This window comes from Phlebotomus papatasi, chromosome 3 (assembly GCF_024763615.1).
Source record: "Phlebotomus papatasi isolate M1 chromosome 3, Ppap_2.1, whole genome shotgun sequence".
NCBI lineage: Eukaryota > Metazoa > Arthropoda > Insecta > Diptera > Psychodidae > Phlebotomus > Phlebotomus papatasi.
In genome coordinates, this window is record NC_077224.1 from 84,721,886 (window position 1) to 84,743,674 (window position 21,789).

General features: G+C 31.9%; 1 protein-coding gene across 11 annotated transcripts; it reads left to right on the forward strand.

Moving 5' to 3' along the window:
• Positions 1 to 903: 903 nt before the first annotated feature.
• On the forward strand, positions 904 to 20,913 carry LOC129806118 (forkhead box protein L2-like). 11 transcript variants are annotated; one of them, XM_055854486.1, is made up of 9 exons: positions 907 to 1,423; positions 1,534 to 1,607; positions 6,642 to 6,702; positions 11,996 to 12,146; positions 12,632 to 12,740; positions 12,954 to 13,418; positions 13,476 to 13,557; positions 20,144 to 20,221; positions 20,294 to 20,913. In XM_055854486.1, coding segments are annotated over exons 1-9 (1,137 nt in total). In that variant the 5' UTR covers positions 907 to 1,422; the 3' UTR covers positions 20,410 to 20,913. The 11 variants fall into 11 exon arrangements, with proteins under 11 accessions (XP_055710452.1, XP_055710455.1, XP_055710461.1 ...); XM_055854488.1 differs by having other exon boundaries at positions 20,297 to 20,913; XM_055854485.1 differs by having other exon boundaries at positions 911 to 1,423; positions 20,141 to 20,221.
• Positions 20,914 to 21,789: the final 876 nt, after the last annotated feature.

Here is a 21,789-nt window from a genome sequence, read left to right on the forward strand (position 1 = left end):
TAAAGGGGCTAAAGCTGTATTTTGAAGACCGCTTTACTCTCTAATTTCAACGCTTTGAAGTTTTTAAAGCGCTGTAAAAGCTTTTTTTAGAGAAAATTTATTACTTTGCAATTTTATTGCTAGGACTCAAAGAGAGAGCAATATAATCTAAAAGGTTGTGAACTCGTTAATCAGATCCTAAACGTGACACAGTATAATGGGCCTATTCCAATGATAAATGAAAAAGGAAAATCTTTTTGTGCTTAATTTATTTTTCTTAATCTTTTATTTCTTAATACAATTCAAATATTCTTAATAATGTATTAAAATTGAAGCAAATCAATGATTTGGAACACTTACAATGTAATTATTTTGTAAATGTACAAAAAGTATCTCAATAAAATATTCTATAATAATAATAATAAAAATCTTTTTCCTGAACATTGTTTTTAGCGTCTTACTGTTCTTAAGTGCCGCTGCATTATCGACATTTCTTTTTTGTTGGTTTCTATCTCGACTGTTTTGCATATTCCTTGTCGTCGTGTTCCAAAACCACCAAATAGTCGTGACAGGAACCAATACAAAGAACAGTTGATAATCGTTAAGGAAAAAGATTTCCACTTTTCAATTTACATTGGAATAGTATCATAATATAACATGACATTAGTGTGTGTCTCAGCTAACCGATTTCTGGGATTTGTATAGTTAATGTGTTTTGGCCTTCAAACTGTTATACAATTTAAGATGAGTTCTAATTCATTCTAATCCATTCGAGCATTAGGCGAATTTTCCTCCACCATTGCTTTATAATGCATGCGATAAGCTTCAGCTGGGAAATTGCTCAAAACACTTGTGCTAGGGATGAGTGTGTGTGTTGGAGGAGGAGAAAAAGCGAAAAATACAGAGTCTATCAGAAATTTCCAAGCCAGTCAGAAACGATTCGACTCCCGCCAAAGTCGCAAGTCGTCCGGTAATTAGTTAGCTTCTGAATCTTGTGCAGTATAGTCGAGAAATTGCTACTAAATCGCAGTTCTTGAGAATTTTTCCATACAACCCCCAGTTGAACTTTCTTGGTGTTGATAAGGAAGATTTTTTGGAGGAAATTTTTAGGAGTTTTTGTGAAGGAAAAGTAGAAAGAAAAATCTGAGTGAAATACCGCCGAGAACCAGTGAAGTGAAAAATTGTTTGTTGATTTTTTTTCTGTTAACTTGAGATGAGGTTCATCGAAGATACTATTTAGTAAACTTTTCAGGATGTTTAGTAAATAAATTGTCGCAAAGTGGCAGTAATAAAATAAATTGTGAAGAATCTGAGCGCCAAAGAAAGTGAATGAGGAGAAGTTATAATTGTTTGTTGTGTTATTTTCAAAAACATATTAATTTTCCTCAGTCGGATGAGTGATGATTATTCCTTAAGAGATATCCCTTATCACCTCACACTTCCAGTAAGTGAACAATTTGTGCGGATTTAAGTGCAAAATTCCTTCCAAAGATTGGAATTTGAGGATTTAGTGCGTAGAAATGAGTGTTTCATTTGATTTTTCTCCTAAACCAGTGCCAATGTCGTCAAATGTTGATTTAACTCCACTGGATAGCTCAGTGCCATCCTATTCGGATAAGTGGTCCCTGGTGAGTTTACGTAAAAATCCCCAGGATTAAGGGAAAAGTGCCTAAGCTTCGTACGATCCCAAGCTTCGTGATGACTAAATTTTTTCTATGTTTAAAATTTAAGGACAAGTATCTTAGTCACAGTGATCAGAGACGGAATCAAGAGCGCTATAAGCAGATCATAAGAATTTTGATTCTATAATGCAGAGGTGTGCAAGAACCGTTGAAACCGAATAAAAGTCAAAATAAGTTTGTTCTGGTAGCGTTTTGATCATCGACGTACAGTAGGAACCGGCTATAGGCCATCGTTCTATAATCCACAATTTATCGACCGTTGATTTCAAAACATTGATTTTAAGTTAGGTTATGTTTTTTAGTACGCGACATGCAATGTTGTCATAATTATTTTAATATTTTTGGCAAAATTTATTGAGTAGTTGTGATAATTGTGATCCATAATGAAGAGAGCGAGGACAAGTACCACAATCGCAAAGAAAGTGGAAGCCATCGAGCAATTTCAATACTAGTAGTCGTTGATAATTTGAAAAAATGACATGGACTATAGTGCGACCCAAGTGTCAAATCTGAAACCAAAAATGGCCTATAGCGGGGCTCTACTGTACAATTTACCCAATTGGTAAAAATCGGTTTAAATATTATGCTTTTTAGATGTTTAGGGGTTAAAGTAACCCTTATTCATATTAATTTTACCCTTAAAAAGGTGTAAAATTAACATTAAAAAATGTTTATATATTTTTACACCTAAAAAGTGTTAAAATTATGAGGAAAAACAGTTAATCGCACCCTGTTTTCCTCAGTGAATAAAAGAATGGTTTTTTTGTGTGTTTATCAAACACCAAATTTTTCGAAGTCCCTTGCCCTTTCGGAACTCTTCTAAGTATTTTTCTATGGCATTGCGTTTGTATAGGCGGCACTTCATGTTTCTTTGGAATTTGGTCAAGCTCTAGTCCTAGAAATTGAGAAAAAATTGAATATGTACGGAAATTTGGGAAACAGAAAAAGTGTCCGATATTGTAAGTTGTCCGATATTACAAGTTGTCCGAAATTTGGCACAGGTCCCCTAGTTACTTTTTTTTGCTAATTCCTAAAATTTTCTACCATTTTTCCTTATGATAGATTTGGTTGATAAGTCGGCGGCAGACGCAAAAATAAAATAAAAAGTAAATATTCACTAGGGGAGACTGGGGCAAAAAGTAACAAATCGAAAATTTCAAAATTCAATATCTTCCAAGATAAATAAGATAGCGGCTTATTTTTTTCCATGGATAGCTTCCATAGACCTTCTTCGATGTTGTATGTTTCCTAGAATTCGAACAACAAAGTTGTAGAGCGGTAAATTTCCTATAAAACTGCGCTAATTAGAAATTTCTGGGGTGTTCGAGTAGTTTGTAAAAAAAATAAAATATCCGTTTTGTGACTTTTTGCCCCAGTCTCCCCTACTGTGATGTTTTTTATTATTATTGCTGGAATTTCGTATGAGAATTTTGTTGTTATTTGCTAGGGCGAAGTTTGTCAGTATTGTAACATAATTTAGAAAGTGAAATGATTTGTTTATAAATTCTCAATAAAAACACTTTTTTTTTAAATTGAAATAGTAAAGTTTTTTTTAGAGAAAACTTGCTACTTTGAGATTTTATTGCTCGAACTCAAAGAGAGAACAATACAATTTAAAAAGTTGTCAACTCATTAGCGAGTTAGAGGCCAAACGGTACAAGATATCGACTTCTAACGACCCCTGCTTTATATGTTATCATGATATCTTTTAAAAAATGCCTCCAACGATTTCTTCCCTTTTTGGATAAGGGCCGGGAAATTCCAAGTGAAATCACTTTCCAGAAGGTTTATTTCTCAACTAATATAGTCAAATTTGGTTTTAGTTGAAAGGTCTTGAAATTTTACATAATCGTAAATAATGTTCAATTAATTAAAAATATTTGAACCTTATTTCCTTAACAATTTTTTTTTGTTTCAAAGAGAAATTTTGCAAAGTTGCAAAGTTTCAGAGGTCAGAATAGGCCACAGATCTCCCAGGAAGTGCCATAAGTATTGCTTATTTCTGCAGAACAATTGAAAGAAATCTTCTCTGTCTCAATTTTCATGAGATCTCCTCAGTGCAAAAGAGAAAATATCATCTTCCCATTTTCACTGAGCACCGCAATCCCTCACTTTGGACAAGAAGCCCCAGCTGTTGTGAATATATCAACCTAAGCAGTTTTTAATCCCGAAAAAACACCCACACTCAGCCCCAGAAAATATCACCATTCCAATTATATTCTCTCTTATGCAGCATCCGAAGAATGGGATGCTCAATTGCACTATTTTCACGTTCCACGTGATCTTTTGTGCACAAGATTTAAACTTAGCCCAATTTTAAACGATTTTTTCTCACTGTCCGAAAATTTCCTCGCAACTTCTTAATTAGCCCCAAGAGAAATTAATTTCTATTTAATTAGCCACGAGTCACAATTTTTAGTCAAATAAATCATCTGAGCTATTGAAAAGCTATTTCCACTTTAGTATGATGATTTACTGTCCTCCCGTCACAATTTTCCACACTTGATGGCTTTTCTTTTGGCTTTTCTGAAATTTTGCCAAAAACTTCAGACACTTTCTCGGATTTTTTTTCACTAAAAGTGGCTGACGGTTAAATTGAAAGTTCAGCTCTTGGCCCAAAACAATCTATTATATTAAGCAATAGAATAATTTTAATAGGCTTAGAATTAAATGGGCAGAAAAACACTCAAACTTTGGCAAAAAAGGCGTGTACTGAGAAAAAAGGGGGTGCGATTAACCTTTTTTCCTCGTAACTTTAACACTTTTTAGGTGTAAAAATATACCAACATTTTCAATGTTAATTTTACACCTTTTCAAGAGTAAAATTTTCATGAAAAAGGGTTAATTTAACCCTTAATAGACCTGGATAATATTTACACCGATTTCGGATCAATACTTCAGGGTAAAATTAACATTTCAGGAATGTTATTTTAACTTTTTCGGATTTCTCTCAGTGTGGAAAGTGTCTGAGCTTTGCGGAATGCTCGAATTTGTAACTCAGACGTTATACCTCAAAGGTACACAACGGTATAAAGGTACTTGGATTCGAACCGGTTCAGTCTTTCAAAAATTCCAAGACCTTTCTAACGAGTCCAAACATGATACCATCCGGCTGAGAAATTTTCTTTCTAGAGCCTTTTTAACCTTTGACTTTGAAAAACCGTTATTAGAAATGATTCAAGGGGAATTTTCGGAAAAATAAGGGGAGTGTAAACGGTCCTTCAATCGCCTTATGTGGGGAGTGGTCCCTGAAAGTTTCAAGTCACTATCTTTGACCGTTTGGGCTCTAAGCTTGGTATCGTACTGATACACAGGTTTTTTGAATTTGTCTAACGTCTCGAAAATATAATACAAGGTTTTTTGTAGAAATAGAATAAAAGTTTTAAAGAAGCTTAAAAAGACATAATTAGAGAATTCTATGCTATTATACTTCATTTAATAAACAAAAACATCATAGGATAATTCATTGTCATTGCTCATCACACATGCATACATGACCTCAGAATTATTTCAAATGTAACCGTCGATAATTCGTTCGGATTACGCCGATACGGATTAGAGAGCGGGCACTGTACGAAAAATTCTTGTAGTGAAAAAAACACTATGTTTGTGAGACATAAGAAACTTTGGGCCTGTGGTTCTCTTCTTTGCTGAAAAGGCTATTCTGGAATATGAGGTTACGTAAATATGATCTAATCTCGGAAAATGACAATCATCTTTTGAAAAGTAAAATTCCAAACTCAATTTAATAACTTTTCTCAATTCAAAAAGACTTAATTTATTTAGAAAAATATAATAAAAATAATCAAGAAATGTTTTCAATTGAAAAAATAATGAATTGGCTAAAATTATTCAACGTTTTAAGGTTCAAATTTGAATAATTTAAAAATCAAGGAACTTTTGAGCAGCTTTTTTTTATAATTGATAAATGATTGATGAATAAGTCTTTGAAAATTAAAATTGATTAGGTACTCGACCATATAAACGTATGCCTTAAATCAGAATTGTGCAAGAAGTGTTTAAAACCGAACAAATGTCAAATGAAACTTGCACGTGAATGATCAAAACGCTACCTGAATAAACTTATTTTACCGTTTATTCGGTTTCAACAGTTCTTGCATACCTCTGCCTTAAATATTTAATGTTGAGCATAACATAACCTAAATTGAGCACTCAATGGGTCAAGTGGGTCAAGTGGTAGAACACTCGCACTATGATGCAAGATGTCCAGAGATTGTGCTATTTCCAGGATGATTAATATTGCAAACATAACCTCTTGTTTATTTATAAAAAATTCTCGTTCTTCATTTTTGCAAATTTTTCGTTCTTTATTTTCAAAATAAAGTAATTGCAGTCTTTTGCTGTTTTTAAAACCTAAGGGAGATACTGCATGTTTAAGACGTGGATTATTTTTTGAGTATTTAAATAAATATGAGAAATTTCTTAATAAAGTCTGTAGTAGTGAGTACACTAAATGCTATATAAGATTTAAAGATAATTTTGTGAGTTTTGGAAATAACATGCCGGTTATCTCCTAATTAAAAAGTAATAATGTCTTATTAGCCCGACGGATAAATATTTCAGGATATTTCATTAAAATAAAATATGTTCTTCTATAGGTTATGGGAGTTTGAGGTTATGTGTGCGCAAAAAAGCAAATTCTAATATAACCTATTGATATTTTTTAATCTTCCTGGATATTATCAATTTAAAAAATTTTGATTATTCAATGAATGTTTATTTACAAGACTAATTCTCTGTGTACACTGTGATAGCCTAATAAAAATAAGAATCCCTAAGAAAATTTATTAGGTCTATAAAGTTATTTAAGGTCTCTTAAAATCACGTTTAAACATTTTCCACTAACCACTGGAGCTCAAAATATTTTCGATAGTAAAACTTTGGATATTAAGTGCGTCAGCCCCTTTTATAGGAACAACTTGTAATTCCCGACTAATCAATGTTCTTCTCTCTCCCCAGAATATTCTTCCTGTCCCAAAAATAAAGTACGAGCATTTATCGAGTATCGCCCATCATCTAGGTGAGTTTTTTTTCAATTTCCCATTAATTTGCAGCAAATGAATCACTATGAGTGAAATTTCTCCACAATGTGACTACAAACAATACCCTTTTCCCGCCGCATAAACCAGCACAATGTCAAGCTACAGATGAAATTTTCAATCCCCATGAACAAACACGCATTTTTGCATTTATGCATGATACCTACCTCAATTGCCAATCGACAATTCATCCACTAAATCATGCCAAATGACCTCAATTTTTGCGCTATTGGTGCTTTGTGCAATAGCGCAATTTTTGAGAAATTATATCACAAAAAGAACATTTAAAAAGCCAACAGTATGTCTGAGTAAAATGAAAAGCATTATTCGGTTGTACACTTCTTTTTTGGACAGTAGGTCAAATTATTGCTGATTTAGGGGAAAAATTGAGAATACCATCGAAAATTGCAATTGAAGACAGAATAGCAGAATAAATATCGTCACAAGCTCAATTTTCAACATAAAAATTGAGTCATAAATTGTTTATTGAGGAAATTTCATCTCTCTGAGTTGTCCTAAAAATGACCTAATAAGATTAACCCTTTAAGGACGAATAAAAAAATAAAAGCTCATAAACTATAAACCCGGTGTCCCAAAAATAAAAACTAATTTTTCGACCTTTGGGGGACAAAGTAACTCCCTGTTGCCCAAAAAATTGTTTTTGTCTTTGGGACACCAATGTCCCACTCGTCCTCGGATAACAAGTACCCTGACGATCCTGACGAAATAAGTATTTACCAAATTCCTTTATGTATTTATTTAAAATTAATTTTGATAGGTTTTTTTTTCAATAAATTTAAAACTAAACCAAAATTTTATGGAAATATATATTAGGGGAAAGTGGTCTGCCTTTGAATGCGGCAGCCTTTGAATATTGCAATTTTTTCACTTTTCTTTAAAGCATAAATTCTTTTCTATTAACTATTAGATAGCTATTCATAATCCTCACAAGTCATCAAAAAATGCAGACCCTAGCTCTTATTTTCTAGGTGCTAGGGCAAAAAAACGAATCTGAGCTCTAAACTGTAATTTTGATGTTCCACAATTCATGTGTTTTTTCATAATTAAAATAATTTTTCGAACAAATCTTCTATTGTGAGTCATAGAAGGTTATTCTTGGATGGTATTTCTCCAAAAACATTTTGATTCAGATGAGACAAATTTTGTGAGTGATAAAAGTTTGCAAATATTGCTCTGCGGCAGCCTTTGAATCTTAATGTCGTGTGCCTTTGAATCCTCTCTTTCCATGCATTGAAACATCTGACAGCTTCCTGTCCGGGAGCAGAATAGAACTCCTACTTTGGTCTGACGAATGTCATACAAATACTTATAAAATGCTATCTTGGTCCGGCCGAGATGTTTCAAACTGACAATTGTCAAATTCAATGGTGTTTTATTACAAATTTTCAAGTGAAAAACAGTGCTTCAGAAAAATGTAAAAAATGTTGTTGTATAATGAATTTTGACTACAGTGGTGGTTTTATTGAGTGCATTAGGGTTCATGCTAATCAATTATGGGCCGTTTAATGTTACAGCCCTAATATTCTCAGTGAAAAATTAAGATTCAAAGGCTGCCCAAACACATTCAAAGGCAGACCATGCAGGCTGCCTTTGAATATATCGACATAACATTTTTAAGTTCCTCACCAGGAAAAACTGAGGACTTGCGAGTCCTGAATGGGGTAAGCATAGAAGCTTAATGAACAAGAGAATATTTTGGTGTAGTGAAAAGTAAAACTTATGTTGTAGTTTACTCTGAAAAAAATCTCAAATTTTGAACATCATTTTTCGTTCAAAGGCAGACCACTTTCCCCTATATTGACGATTAATGCAAAATAAATTAAAGAAACTGATTATGTGATTAAAGGTAGGGAAGGTAGGGTTACATTGAGTCCATAATTTAATCTACAGTGAGAGAAATCCGAAAAAGTTAAAATAACATTTCGGAAATGTTTATTTTACCCTGAAGTATTGATCCGAAATCGGTGTAAATATTATGGTTGCTTTTTAGGTATGTTAGGGGTTAAAGCCACCCTTTTTCATGTTAATTTTACCTTTAAAAAGGTGTAAAATTAATATTAAAAATGTTGATATATTTTTACATCCAAAAAGTGTTAGTTATGAGCAAAAAAAGTTAATCGCACCCCCGTTTTTTCTCAGTGTAGATCTAGATCCTTAAGTGTTTTGTCTATCTAAATTACATTGCGTTAAAGCCTAGCTTTCTTTAAAAATACGCATAAAAAGCGTTTTCAGTGTCGTCACGCCTCCCCATTACTCAATCCCAAATAGGGGAAAGTACCATTTGGTAGATTTGAACTCTTATTGCCATTTTGTACAGTTAGCTGAAAAAAGCAGCGTTTTCAGCATATTTTTGCTGAATTGATCAGCATATTTTTGACCGGTCAGTAGTTCTCGAACAAAAAGTGCTAACCAAATACTATATGGAAATGGCACTGTCGTTTTAAAGTTATCAGAATTCAGCTGAAAATACATGCGGCGTTTTCAGCTGAATTGAAATTGGTTAGAATTTGGAGCTCGCTAGGTACTGCAGAGGTGAGCAAGAACCGTTTGAAACCGAACAAACGTCAAATGAAAATTTTAGTTCAATGCTCAAAACGGGATCGGGAATCTTCGTTTTTTCCATTTTGTTTTTTCACTTTTATTTTTCCCAGTTTGTCCTTGGAATCTTTGTCTTAGGTAATTTCTGTTTTTTGGAAACTTTGTCTTTGAAAATTTTGTCTTTCATACATTTTGCACAATTATCGGAAATTTTGTCTGTCACACCTTTTGCACAAGTATATTTTACAACTTTCCAAAAATTTCCTTTTTCTCAGAAAATTTCCCTTTGCTCCAAAGGACGATACTAAAAACCTCCCAAAAACATAAAATTTCCCTTTGCCCAAAATGACGAAACTAAAAATTTCCCAAAACACAGAAAATTTCCCTTTGCCCCGACAGGCGATACTGATAACTTCCCAAAACACAGAAAATTTCCTTTTGCCCTGAAGGGCGAAACTAAAAACTTCAAAAAACACAATTGTAATATCATTATTTTATTTAATAAAATATACTTGTTTAAAATATATGAAAGACAAGATTTCCAAAGACAAAGTTTCTCAAAAACAAAAATTACCAAAAACAAAAGTGTAAAAAACTAAATAGAAAAAACAAAGATTCCGCAAACCGGTCAAAACGCTATCTGGATATATTTATTTTGACGTTAATTCGGTCTCAAACGGTTCTCACTCAACTCTGCTCTCCTGTAATTAATGCCCTCCTTATTTCTTAAAATATTTACCAGTTTGATTCAAATATGTTTTCTTACAAATTAGACAAGTAAAAATTTTATTTGCTGGCCAAACTGTCCCGGTCTCCTCTAGCGTGTCAGGTACTTCAAAATTCGAAAGTTTGAAATGTACTTCTAGGGCTAAAACGCCAAATACGGGAACTTCCTCTTGCGAGAAAAAAAACGAAAAGACTTTTGATTCGGCTTAATGTTTTCGAAAACCTACTCTCAACATGACAGAAGTCAATTTAAAAAATTTAAGGTTTTTATTTGACAAATTAAAGGAATTACTGAGATCACCGATATTCGTGTGATTAAAACCCAAAATGATAAATTAAAACTCATTTGAGAAAGTAGATTTTTTGACTTTCTCATGTGTTTGACAGCTGTCACTCCAAAATAGGAGAGCCAAATATATCGGAGGAGAGCTCTATGTAAGCATGTTCAAATTACGTTTCATTTCAAAATAAAAAAAATTAAAAATTTTATTACATTTATTGAAAATTAAAAAAATACTCAATATATTATATTGATATTTGATAAAAAGTAAATATTTCTTTAATTACTTCAAATTATTTTTTTTATACCTCAAGCTTATGAAATTTGTATAAAAGGTAATGCAATTAATTTTAGGAAGATTTACTAATAAAAAAACAGTTTTATATCAGACTTGTAAATCGATCCATTTTCTCCTGATTGATATATCTTTGCAATAAAGATAATTATAAATTTTAATATATTTTCAATGAGAGATAAAAGTTAGTTCCATGTAATTTCGAATGAGCGATATAAATTGAAAATATTTGTTCTCAAGTGACCTAATATTATGCCCAACGCGCAATAACTTTTGTTTTGAAAACATGTTATCGAAACTTTCTGCAAGAATGAGCGAGATGACTAGATTTTCATCTCTTTCACTCACATTTGAACTCAAAAAACATGTTTACAAAACAATAGTTATTGTGCGTTACGCATTATATTAAGTACGAAAGTGGGAAAAATAAATAAATTGTAAAATGTTAGTTTACAACGGTCCAACAATGAAAAAAGTAATATCCGACGCATTATAACTTTTGATTTGTAAACAAGTTTTCGGAACTTTCTATAAGAGTGAGCGAGATGACTAGGTGTTAGTATCATTCATTACCACTGAACTGTCAAATAAATATTTACAAAATTGTTGAATTGTTGAGCGTTGGGCATAATGCTAAGCGCATAATAACTTTTGTTTGTAAACATGTTTACAAAATTGCATATGAGAGAGAGCGAAATAACTAGATCTATATTTCATTCACTCTCATTAAAATATCAAAAACATATTACAAAATAAAAGTTACTGTTCGCTGAGCATAATGCTCAGCGCACAATATTTTTTATTTTATAAACATGTTTTTAACATTTCAATGAGAGTGAATGAAACAGAAATCTAGTCATCTTGCTCTTTCTCATAGGAAATTTTGAAAACATATTCCCAAACAAAAGTTATTGTGCGTTGGGCATAATTCCAAATGATAAACAATAACAATAAAAATATTTACTATCAATGCCTATTTTGAGTACGATTTCGGAATATTATGATGAGAAAATGTCGACAAACTGAAGAATTTTGACGTATTTTGATCAAAATACTTCAAAACATTCCATTTTGATGAAAACATAAATCACTTTTATTAGATATAATGACTCTTAATAAAGAAAAAAAAATTGTTTAATGACCTAGTCGTCCTTATAGGGTTAATTTGGACATTTGTCCACATGGTGTTTTCATGAGGCAATTTTCTATGATTTCATCGCGAAAAGCAGCTTGCCATTTTTTGCAAAATGAAACCTTATCAATGGAAATTTGATAATAGGGTCAGTGGTTCAAATTGCGCAAAACCCAAGCTTGAGATTCTTTTTTTTCTAAAAGAGACATGAGTTCATCAATCCCATAGATTTTGCGTGGAAAAAAATCGTGAAATAATTTCATAGGAATTTTTCTCATTAAGCCTCCCCCTATGATCATGTGAAAGCCCCCTCGCCGATTCCCACCGTCATCCAGAGGCCTCAGGATGTGGCAACTTCCACCCAGATCCCTTCAAAGAATGAAGAAGTGTCGTCGAATTTGGGACCAGAAGACAATCCATCAACAGCTGTTTGGTAGGTATTTTATTACAGTTTTTACTTTGAATATCAAGAGTAGAGGCAGGAGGTTATGATGTAAAGTGAGGTTATATTTAGAGGAATAACCTTAAAATCTTGTAATCAGTGTAACCTTAAGTAGAATGTGTTTCAGGTGATGTAAGCTTATTAATTTTTAGCATTATTTCTGCTTAACATCATTACAAATCACTTTTGATGATTTTTTTGGAAACTTTTGTATCACCAATCCCTAAAAACGTTGATCAACTTTTGGTTATGTCCGCGTGATCTTTTTAATTCAACATGAAACAGCCAAGGTGGATGAATTTTTACATGCTGTTCTTAGCATTGTAAGATTTTTCTATCTAAAAGACATTCATTTAAAATTTGAAGGTTATGTTAGATTGAGGTTAATTCCGAACATAACCTTATTTCACAACAAAATTGATATTTATTGATATTTACTTTAAATTTGGAACTAAGAAAATGTTTTGTATCAACAGTTCAGCTACAACAACTACAACAACATCTTCAACGTCAGATGCACGATATCAATCAACAGAAACCAAACCACCCTACAGCTACGTGGCTCTTATTGTTATGGCAATTCAGGTATTATAATTATTTTAACGCTCTAATACCTTAGAGAAAAACTCGAGAATCTTAATTTTAGTGCAATAGTAATTTATTCAAAAGACATTTCAAAAAGCTTTTCATTTTTTGAGGTTATGTTCAGCATAACCTCACATTTCAAATTAAATTGTTCACTAGGCCATTCGTAGGTGATGAACTGTGCTTTCTATTAATTTCTCATTCATTCCAAAGAACTCCCCTGGAAAGAGAGCCACCCTAAGTGACATATACAATTTCATCATGAATACCTATCCCTACTACAAGAAGAACATTAAGGGCTGGCAGAATTCCATCAGGCATAACCTGAGTCTCAATGAGTGCTTCGTGAGGATCCCCAGGGAAGGTGGAAGCGAAAGGAAAGGTAGCTGGTGGACCGTGAACAGGGACTGTGAGGATATGTTTGAAAAGGGAAACTACAGACGCCGTCGCCGGATGAAGCGTCCCTCATATCGCAATACTGGGCCAGCCTACCCTAAACTCTACAAAACCGATCCCTATCCAGGCAACTTAGGCACCAGAGCCATCTATCCACAGGCCCCATATGCCACTTTTCCGCGTTACGACACCACAGGAGCAGCCTGTGGCAGTTGGATGCCACCTTCGCAGATTCCAAACTATTCCCCATGCGCCTCACGACCGAGCTACTCCTACGGTCAGGTGAGTCACTGAAATGTCCTCAAATGGACCGAGTGTTGACGTAAATGCCCTCAAAAGGATATTTTTATGGATTTTCAGCTGCAACAGCCTGTACAATCCGTCGGCATCAATTCCTACAGCCCTCTGGCCAATAATATTGGTGAGTAGATTTTCCCGACATTACTTGCCCCTGAACTTCTGAGTTTTATTCAAATACATTTAAAGGTCTCTACACATTGGGAGCAATTTTTGTCAAAAATTGCTTTTTTGAAGGAAATTCCCTGCAGCGTTGTAGGGGGAAACGTCAAATTTCTGTCAAAAACGCAATTTTTGACGAAAACTGCTCCCAATGTGTAGACGCCTTAAGTATTTGAGTACTACAGTGCTCTAATACTAAAATTTAATCTCTCTTTTGGAATGTGAGGTTATACACTAAAATCCGGAAAAGTTAAAATAACCTTCCGGAAATGTTTATTTTACGCTGCAGCATTGAACCGAAATCTGTGTAAATATTATGCTTTTTATGTGTATTACGGGTTAAAGTTACCCTTTTTCATGTTAATTTTACCCTTAAAAAGGTGTAAAATTAACATTAAAAACTGTTGATATATTTTTACACCTAAAAAGTGTTAAAGTTATGAGGAAAAAAAGTTAATCGAACCCCCGTTTTTTCTCAGTGTATAAATTCTAACCTAGGAAATGAAAGATCCAAAAATTCTAGACGTGAAAAAACATGAAGAATGTTTTACCTAGTTTTAATCCTTGTTAAAATCCCAACTAAAAATATCATAAAATTCGTCCAAATCATTAAAATATTTTAAGGTTAGATTACGAAGCTTCTTTGAATAAAAAGAAAGCAAGAGTTAAATTAAACTAATATGAATCGCACCATCTTAGAGCGATTCACCAATTTATATTATTATCATTATTAATTTGAGGTTATGAAGAAGGCGTTTTTTGCATGCAAACATAACCTAAAAATGGATTTCGATAGGAAAACAATTTTTTAAATTTCCAGGAGAATTGGTCGTTTTACTTGACTTCCAAATACCTGTAATTTGCAGGAAAATTCGTTCCCGAACTGAAAATATCACAATAAATGTCTTTTAGGTTATGTCGTTCTTAATAAGACGTAACATTTTAATTTAATTTCCTGCATATTTAAAAGTTTTCTGTGTTTTGGGATCTCAAACTTAACAAAATAGCCTACGTTTATTATAGTAATACGATCAAACTTAAAAGTATTTATCAAAATTATGTTTAAATATTTTAGGTTATTTTAAACATAACCTTACATTCTTAATTAGTTCTTTAGCTATTTTTTTGCAGTCATTTTCTAGAAAAACGATGCTTAAAGACACAGTTTTAAGCTTTTAAATAAATTGTAGATTTAAAAATGTGTTAAATTCTAACCTCTAGAACTTGACGCCCTAGTCTTTTATTATTTGATTAAGATTATTTCAAAAATTACGTCTTTCAGAAAGTTCTACCGGATTCATTTCACTTTTAATCTTTTTCTTAATCTCAAAATGCGTACATTCGATTTGAGGTTAGGTTCAACATAACCCCACATTCTTAATTATTTCTTTAACCCTATTTTCTGCAGTTATTTGGTAGAAAAACGACGCTTAAAGGTACGATTTTCAATATTTTAATAAATTGAATATTTTTCTAACCACTTGAACTCAAATAAATATTCTAGTACTTTATATTTTTGATTAAAAGTACTTCAGTACCTGAATTCAAAATAATAATGACACGAATGAATGCATTATATCTTTCAGAAATTCAATTGTATATAATAATAATAATAATAATGTATTTATTCACAATAATAGGATCATCTTTATCACTTTTAATCTTTTTTCTTAACCTCAAAATTTGTAGAAACGTTTTGAGGTTATTTTAAATATAACCTTACATTCTTAATTAGTTCTGTAACTATTTTCTGCAGCCATTTTCTAGAAAAACGATGCTTAAAAACATAATTCTCAGAATTTAAATTAATCACACATTTATAAATCTGTTGAATTCTAACCTTCAATCGGATCTTTTCGGATCTTCTCGGAATCGGAAAAATTCAATCGGATCTTTATCAATTTCAATCTTTTTCATAACCTCAAAATACATACAGTCGATTTGAGGTTAGGTTTAACATAACCCAACATTCTTAATACATTCTTTAACAATATTTTCTTCAGTTATTTGGTATAAAAATTATGGTTAAAGGCACAACCCAGCTAGCACAGTTAGCAGAATAAAATAGGATTTTCAGCATTTTTTTGCTGAATCGGTCTGCTGGCCAATCAGCAGCTCTCGAACAAAAAGTGCTAAGCAAATACATAAAAATGGCACTGTTTAGCGCTCGCAGTGGATGATGGCAGAACTAAATACTGCCGGTAGATGGCGCCAGGAAGCATTTAGCAGCAAATTTTCTCTTTCATTTTTTTTCTTTTTCTCTCAAAATGTCAAAATGGACTTGGAATTTCCCCTGAAATTATTTATCAACTTGGGGGATATTATAATCACGATTTTTATTACTTATATTATTATAGGAATTATGCTGCGGTATGCTGCCTATAGAGAATGGTCAAATAAGAGTATTAAACATACTCCCGACCAAAAATGTTGCATTTTTTAGTGAATTGCGTCATTATTTTCCCGAGAAAAAAAAATATTTTTTTCTGAGCAAATATTCAGTCGGGGGTTATAAAATTATTCATTATTTATGAAAAATATGTTTTTTCTTTTGCAAAAAGCATATTTTCCTCAATTTTCGCAATTAAATATTGGCATCTTTCCTGGAACAGCCATTGATGTATTATGCTCACAGTCGGTCACAACTATTGTAATTGATCTTGAAACAGGATTTTTCTACTTTTTTAACTTTTTATGGTAAATAAAGTTCCAGATGCATTTAAAAAAATCCATTTAAAATTTGTGACTCCCCCACTTAACTCTTTCGCCTCTTTTGGGACTCTGAGTACACAAAGCAGCATATGAATACTTTGTGGAAAACAATGCTTTTTTTTTAATTATTCAGAACTGATAAAAATCCTATTCTTGTGAATGATTACAAACTATAAGGATGTCTAAATGTAAAATATTTTTTTGTAGGACCTCAATTACAATAGACTCTCACTCAATCGGATCTTTTTCAATCGGGCGACGAATTTTGTTGACAATTTTCACGTTTAATTATGAACCTAATTCGCTCAAATTCGCTGTAGTTCTTCCTATTTTATCGTGATTCTTTATAATTGAGCGCCCTTTGTGGAATTTACAAAGGCTTTGACGCTCAATTCTATCGCTAAACCGGATGACATTTTGCCCCATATTCCCGATTGAGAAAGAGTCTACTGTAATTTCTGAGCAAAGATATTTTTGATTTAAAAAAAAAGTGAAATTGGCTTACAGTATATGCTGCGGTCCGGAAAGAGTTAATGAGTTCAATAATGCCTTTTAAAAATACTAAAAAAAAATTTCTATGGATACTACAAAATAAAATATAATTGTTTTATCACAATTTAAGTTGAAAAATTTACATAAAAGCGTTTTTGTTTGTTGCGGCAAATGCGGAAAATATATATTTTTTATGTTATAAAATGTTTTATATTTTACAAGTGAAATAAATGTATGATCCGTGCACGATGCATATGCATAATGTATATGCTGCACTTTTCTATTTATAAATTTTCGATTATAAATTTTCTAAAGCGTATTTTTACGCAAAAAACTACTTTTATTATCGTGGTAAAATAACAAACCAATAATTATCGTTTTTTTAATACTGTACGTATTCTTTTTTAAATGAAAAATTTATTCAATTTGATGATTCATTTTTTAAATTAAAAAGATACCGTCGTTGCGGGTGACTTTGCACTCGGGGGGTGACTTTGCACTCTGCTGTTCGTGAGACTTTGAACAATTCTAGCACTTATTGATAGTCTTCGCCGATCCGGTCTACCATGTCAAAGTATATAGGGATATGTTAAGTACCAAGTAAGGTACAATGATCCTCAAAAGGATTCTTGTAGTTTCAGTAATAGTCAATGAAATGCTAATATAGGTATTTTGTCAAAAAACGGCTCCGTAAAAAAGTTATCTGAAGGTACAATTCCAAAATCGATTTCAGAGTAGTAAATTGTCCAAATCCAATCTAAATTTATCTGGCTAGAATAATCCACTTCGATTTTGTTCATTATTTTTATTAAAATATTTTTTTCTCCCTATTATCTTCCTAAGAACGCATGATTTATGTTATAAAATTGCATATAATGATCTTTCTAAAGTTTTATTATAGAAGTATTTGGCTAAAAATTATCCAATTTTGTGGGAACTTAGGATAAAATGACCGATATCTACAAGATGGAATGGTCGCCATCTTGATTTGACGTTTTTAACCGCCATTTTGAATAACTGTCAAAACAAAAATCTCATCCGATTGAGTTAAAATTTTAGTATGTTCTAGCTGATATCAAGGCCTTTTCAGAACATATATAAAATCCGACCTAGGTCAAGTGATTGTCTGGATATAGGGGCTCCAAGTTCAAAATTTTGACATTTTTATGAATACAGAACTGCAGGGAGCTTCTTTTATTGAAACCATCAGAAAAAAGACAGCGCTATCGTTAGGCGATGAGATCTAATAAACAAACAAAAAGAAAAGTAATGTTTTTGTTTATAACAGCGCATTATTTGAGAATCTTATAAACTGTTTCGTAAAGATGAAAAATAAAAAAAAATAATTAAATGTACTTTTCGTTTATTTATTTTTTAATTATGTTAAAGTAAATAAATATATAAAAAAAAAGTCTCAACCATTTTTAATGGTTACTGAGGCATTTCGTTTAGGTTTCAAATATTGAAGATTAAAAAATAAAGACCGCCAAAATATGAGTGTTGCAAAATTTTAAACTTTGAGCATCTGTATCTAGGTAAATACTTGACGTAGACTGGAACATAGATACGTTTTGAAAAGGCCTTGACATCAGCTACAACATACTAAAATTGCAACCCAATCGGACCAGTTTTAGGGTTTGAAAGTTATTCAAAATGGCGGACAGAAACGTTAAATCAAGATGGCGATCATGTCATCTTGTAGATCTCGTGCAAATTACCATTAGATGTGAAGATCTTCATTGTCGTTTATTATCAGAAATTGTTGATTTTTTAGTATTTATTAAAAAGTGCAAAGTCACCCGCACCTTATCCCCAGTGCAAGCCTTTTTTCTTGATTTTTTTAAACATAGTAAAATTTTATAAAATTAATGTTAGTGGCACAAAATCCATTCATTAACAACTAAATACAAATAATTTTACCCATTCACCCCCTTCCTTTCACTTTAACTATCCACTTTTAGAGGGTAAAGTTGAAAAATAGCGAAAAAACGTGCAAAGTCACCCGCAACGACGGTATGCATTTATATTTTTTAGAAGAGAGTTTTTAAATACCTTTAAAGTCAGGAAAATATGCTAATTTGTTGGAAATCATTTCAAATAATTTTGAGTAGACTGTGTATACCATTAAATAAAAATTATAGAGGCTCTAAATTCTACATGTTCTTGATCTTCTTGGTATTTCCATGAGGTTCCGAAGTTTTTTCAATATTTCTCGAATTTAGAATTCATTAAATATCAAAATATCTTGAGAATTCCCAAGAATTTCTTGGGTTATTAATTTTCTAAAATCACAGCGGACAAGAATTCTTGGCAATGCAATTTTAATTTAGGTGTAGTATATTTTTTTATAAATGAATTCACAATATTTTTTGATAAAATTAGATAAAAAAATTAAATTTATTGGTCGGAAAAGGTTTAAGAATACATATTATTCAAAATATATTATAAATATGATTTTTTAAAATTTTTGTGAATTTTAAATTTTTTGCTTAATTTTTTAATGTCAAATGTGGTTATTGTAAGAATCATAAAATTGTAATAATGGAAAAGGTTAACCTTAGCTTCTACTCAACTCAGCAAAGACAAAAACCAAGTGCATTAAAGTCTCTCACTCGATTGGGGAAAAAGAATAACTTTGACTAATTGCCACTGCGATCGCTAGTGTAACTTCGAGGTCAGCAGAGCTCAGCTGAAAAAATATATGTTTTCAGCTGATTTGAAAAAGCTTAGCATTTGGTGCTCGCTGGGAATTTTCAGTGTTTAAGTAAATCATACGTTTAAGAAATGCGATAAATTCTTACCTCTGGAAGTTAACTAAATAGCCTAGTCTATTTTGATTATAAGTATTTGAGTACCTAAATTCTAAATAATAATTATATGAATGAATGCAATAAATCTTTCAGAAATTCAATTGCATTTTTATCACTTTCAATATTTTACTTAACCTCAAAATGCGTACAGTCGTTTCTAGGTTAAGTTCAACATAACCCTACATTCTTAATTAATTCCTTAACCATATTTTCTGCAGTTATTTTTAGAAAAACGATGGTTAAGTGCATAATTTTCAGTATTTAAGTAAATCGTACGTTTAAAAATGTGTTAAATTCTAACCTCTAGAACTTAACTAAACGACCCAGTCGTTTAAAATTTGATTAAGAATATTTCAGTACCTAATTATACGAATGAGTGCAATACGTCATTCGGAAATCAATCGGATCTTTATCACTTTCAATCTTTTTCTTAACCTCAAAATGTGTACAGACGTTTTGAGGTTATATTCAACATAACCTTACATTCCAAACCAAATTTTTTAGCCAAATATTTAGTAATAATTTCTTCAGCAGTTTCCGGAAGCTCCTCACCAAATCCCTGTACTCGACGATTCGACACAACTCCCTATCCTTACTGGACGGAAACGCCATGTGAGTAGTAGAAAGTCTCAAAAGGTTAGAAATTAGCAATAAAATAATTCAAAAATACATTGTGTCTACCAGTAGCTCTGCCCCATGCGGCTCATCCGATAAAAGAGGAGTGCATCAGTCCCGTGAGCCAAATGAACGTGACTTCCACGCAGCAAACTTATCAAAAGAATTACTTGCCTCAGCCATAAAATTAGGAACTTCCAGTCAAGAATTGCGCAACAAAGAATTCAGAATTTCAAGAAATTCAAGTGCCCGAGGATAAAAATTTCTCCCTCATGAACTAATTAATCAATCAATCTTTCCAAAATCGTCTTATTTTTAATGCTCCATTTCACAGTCTTAATTGGTTGTCTTCTAAAATGATCTTCTTCTAAAAAGAATATATATATATAACGTGACTTCTGTGATAGAGAATATTATTTTTAGGAATCGATAATGTGCGTGAAATTTTGTGAATTTATCTCCGGAAGATGTGGGCACACCTGTTTTCAGCCAATTCTCAAATTTTTCCGTCCAGAAAATCTTTGTAATTTTCGTGCAGAAGCGAGTAAAACATTAAAGAAAAAAATGGCACAAAAATTGTCCAATCGCGTCTTTTACCCAAAATTTTTTGTTACAAAAATATTTAAAATATATTATGTATCTATCAATGAGGAGAAAATGTGTAGATAAATAAAGAAATTGAAGCAAAATGTTTGTAATATTTTTGGTGACAAATGTATCAATTGGAACACAAATTATCACTTTAGGAACACGAGTTTTGGGAAAGATGTGTGAACTGGAGCCACATTTGCTGATACTCGTCAACACTTCAATGAGATCTTCCAGATGAAGCAGTAACAAGGTCTTCAGATGTATCAGAGATGGAAATCTGAGTAACTTAGCTATTAATCTTAATAACAATTCGTGTTTTTTTGGTTCTATTTGCTAATCCGTATATAATTTTTGGATTAAAGGGCTTAAAATGAATATCAGATATATCTATTGATTTTCGAGCATATCTGGATTCAATACCACTTATTCTCTGTCACTTAAGCAATACCACAATTTATTTATTTATTTTTTTATTGACAGTTTGGTATTGGTTCTAAACGTTTTAACACCTTTTTGAAGATTTGTGGATTTTAAGGCATTCTGGGATTAAATTGTGGGATTGATTTCTTGAATATCGTGACATAGATTTTTAGTACTTTATCGTGGGATTAATACTAATATATAATGGGATTGCCTTTAGAATATTATGGCATTCAATTTTGGAATATTCATTCATTTTTAGAATATCACGGCACTGATTTTGGATTAAAAAAAATATATTTTATAGATTATTTTCAAGATGTCGTGGTATTCGTTTTAAAACTTTGCTGGATTAATTTGAGAACAGAATAGGATTAAGGATCATAAGAATTGATTTTTATTATATTGTGGCATTAATTTTTAGGATATTGTGGTATAGATTTTAGAATATTATTAAATTTCTGTTAAGGATTAATTTTCAAGATATCGTGGTATTAATCTTAAGCCATTGTGGGATTAATTTTAGAACAGAATGGGATTGGCTTTTAGTATAT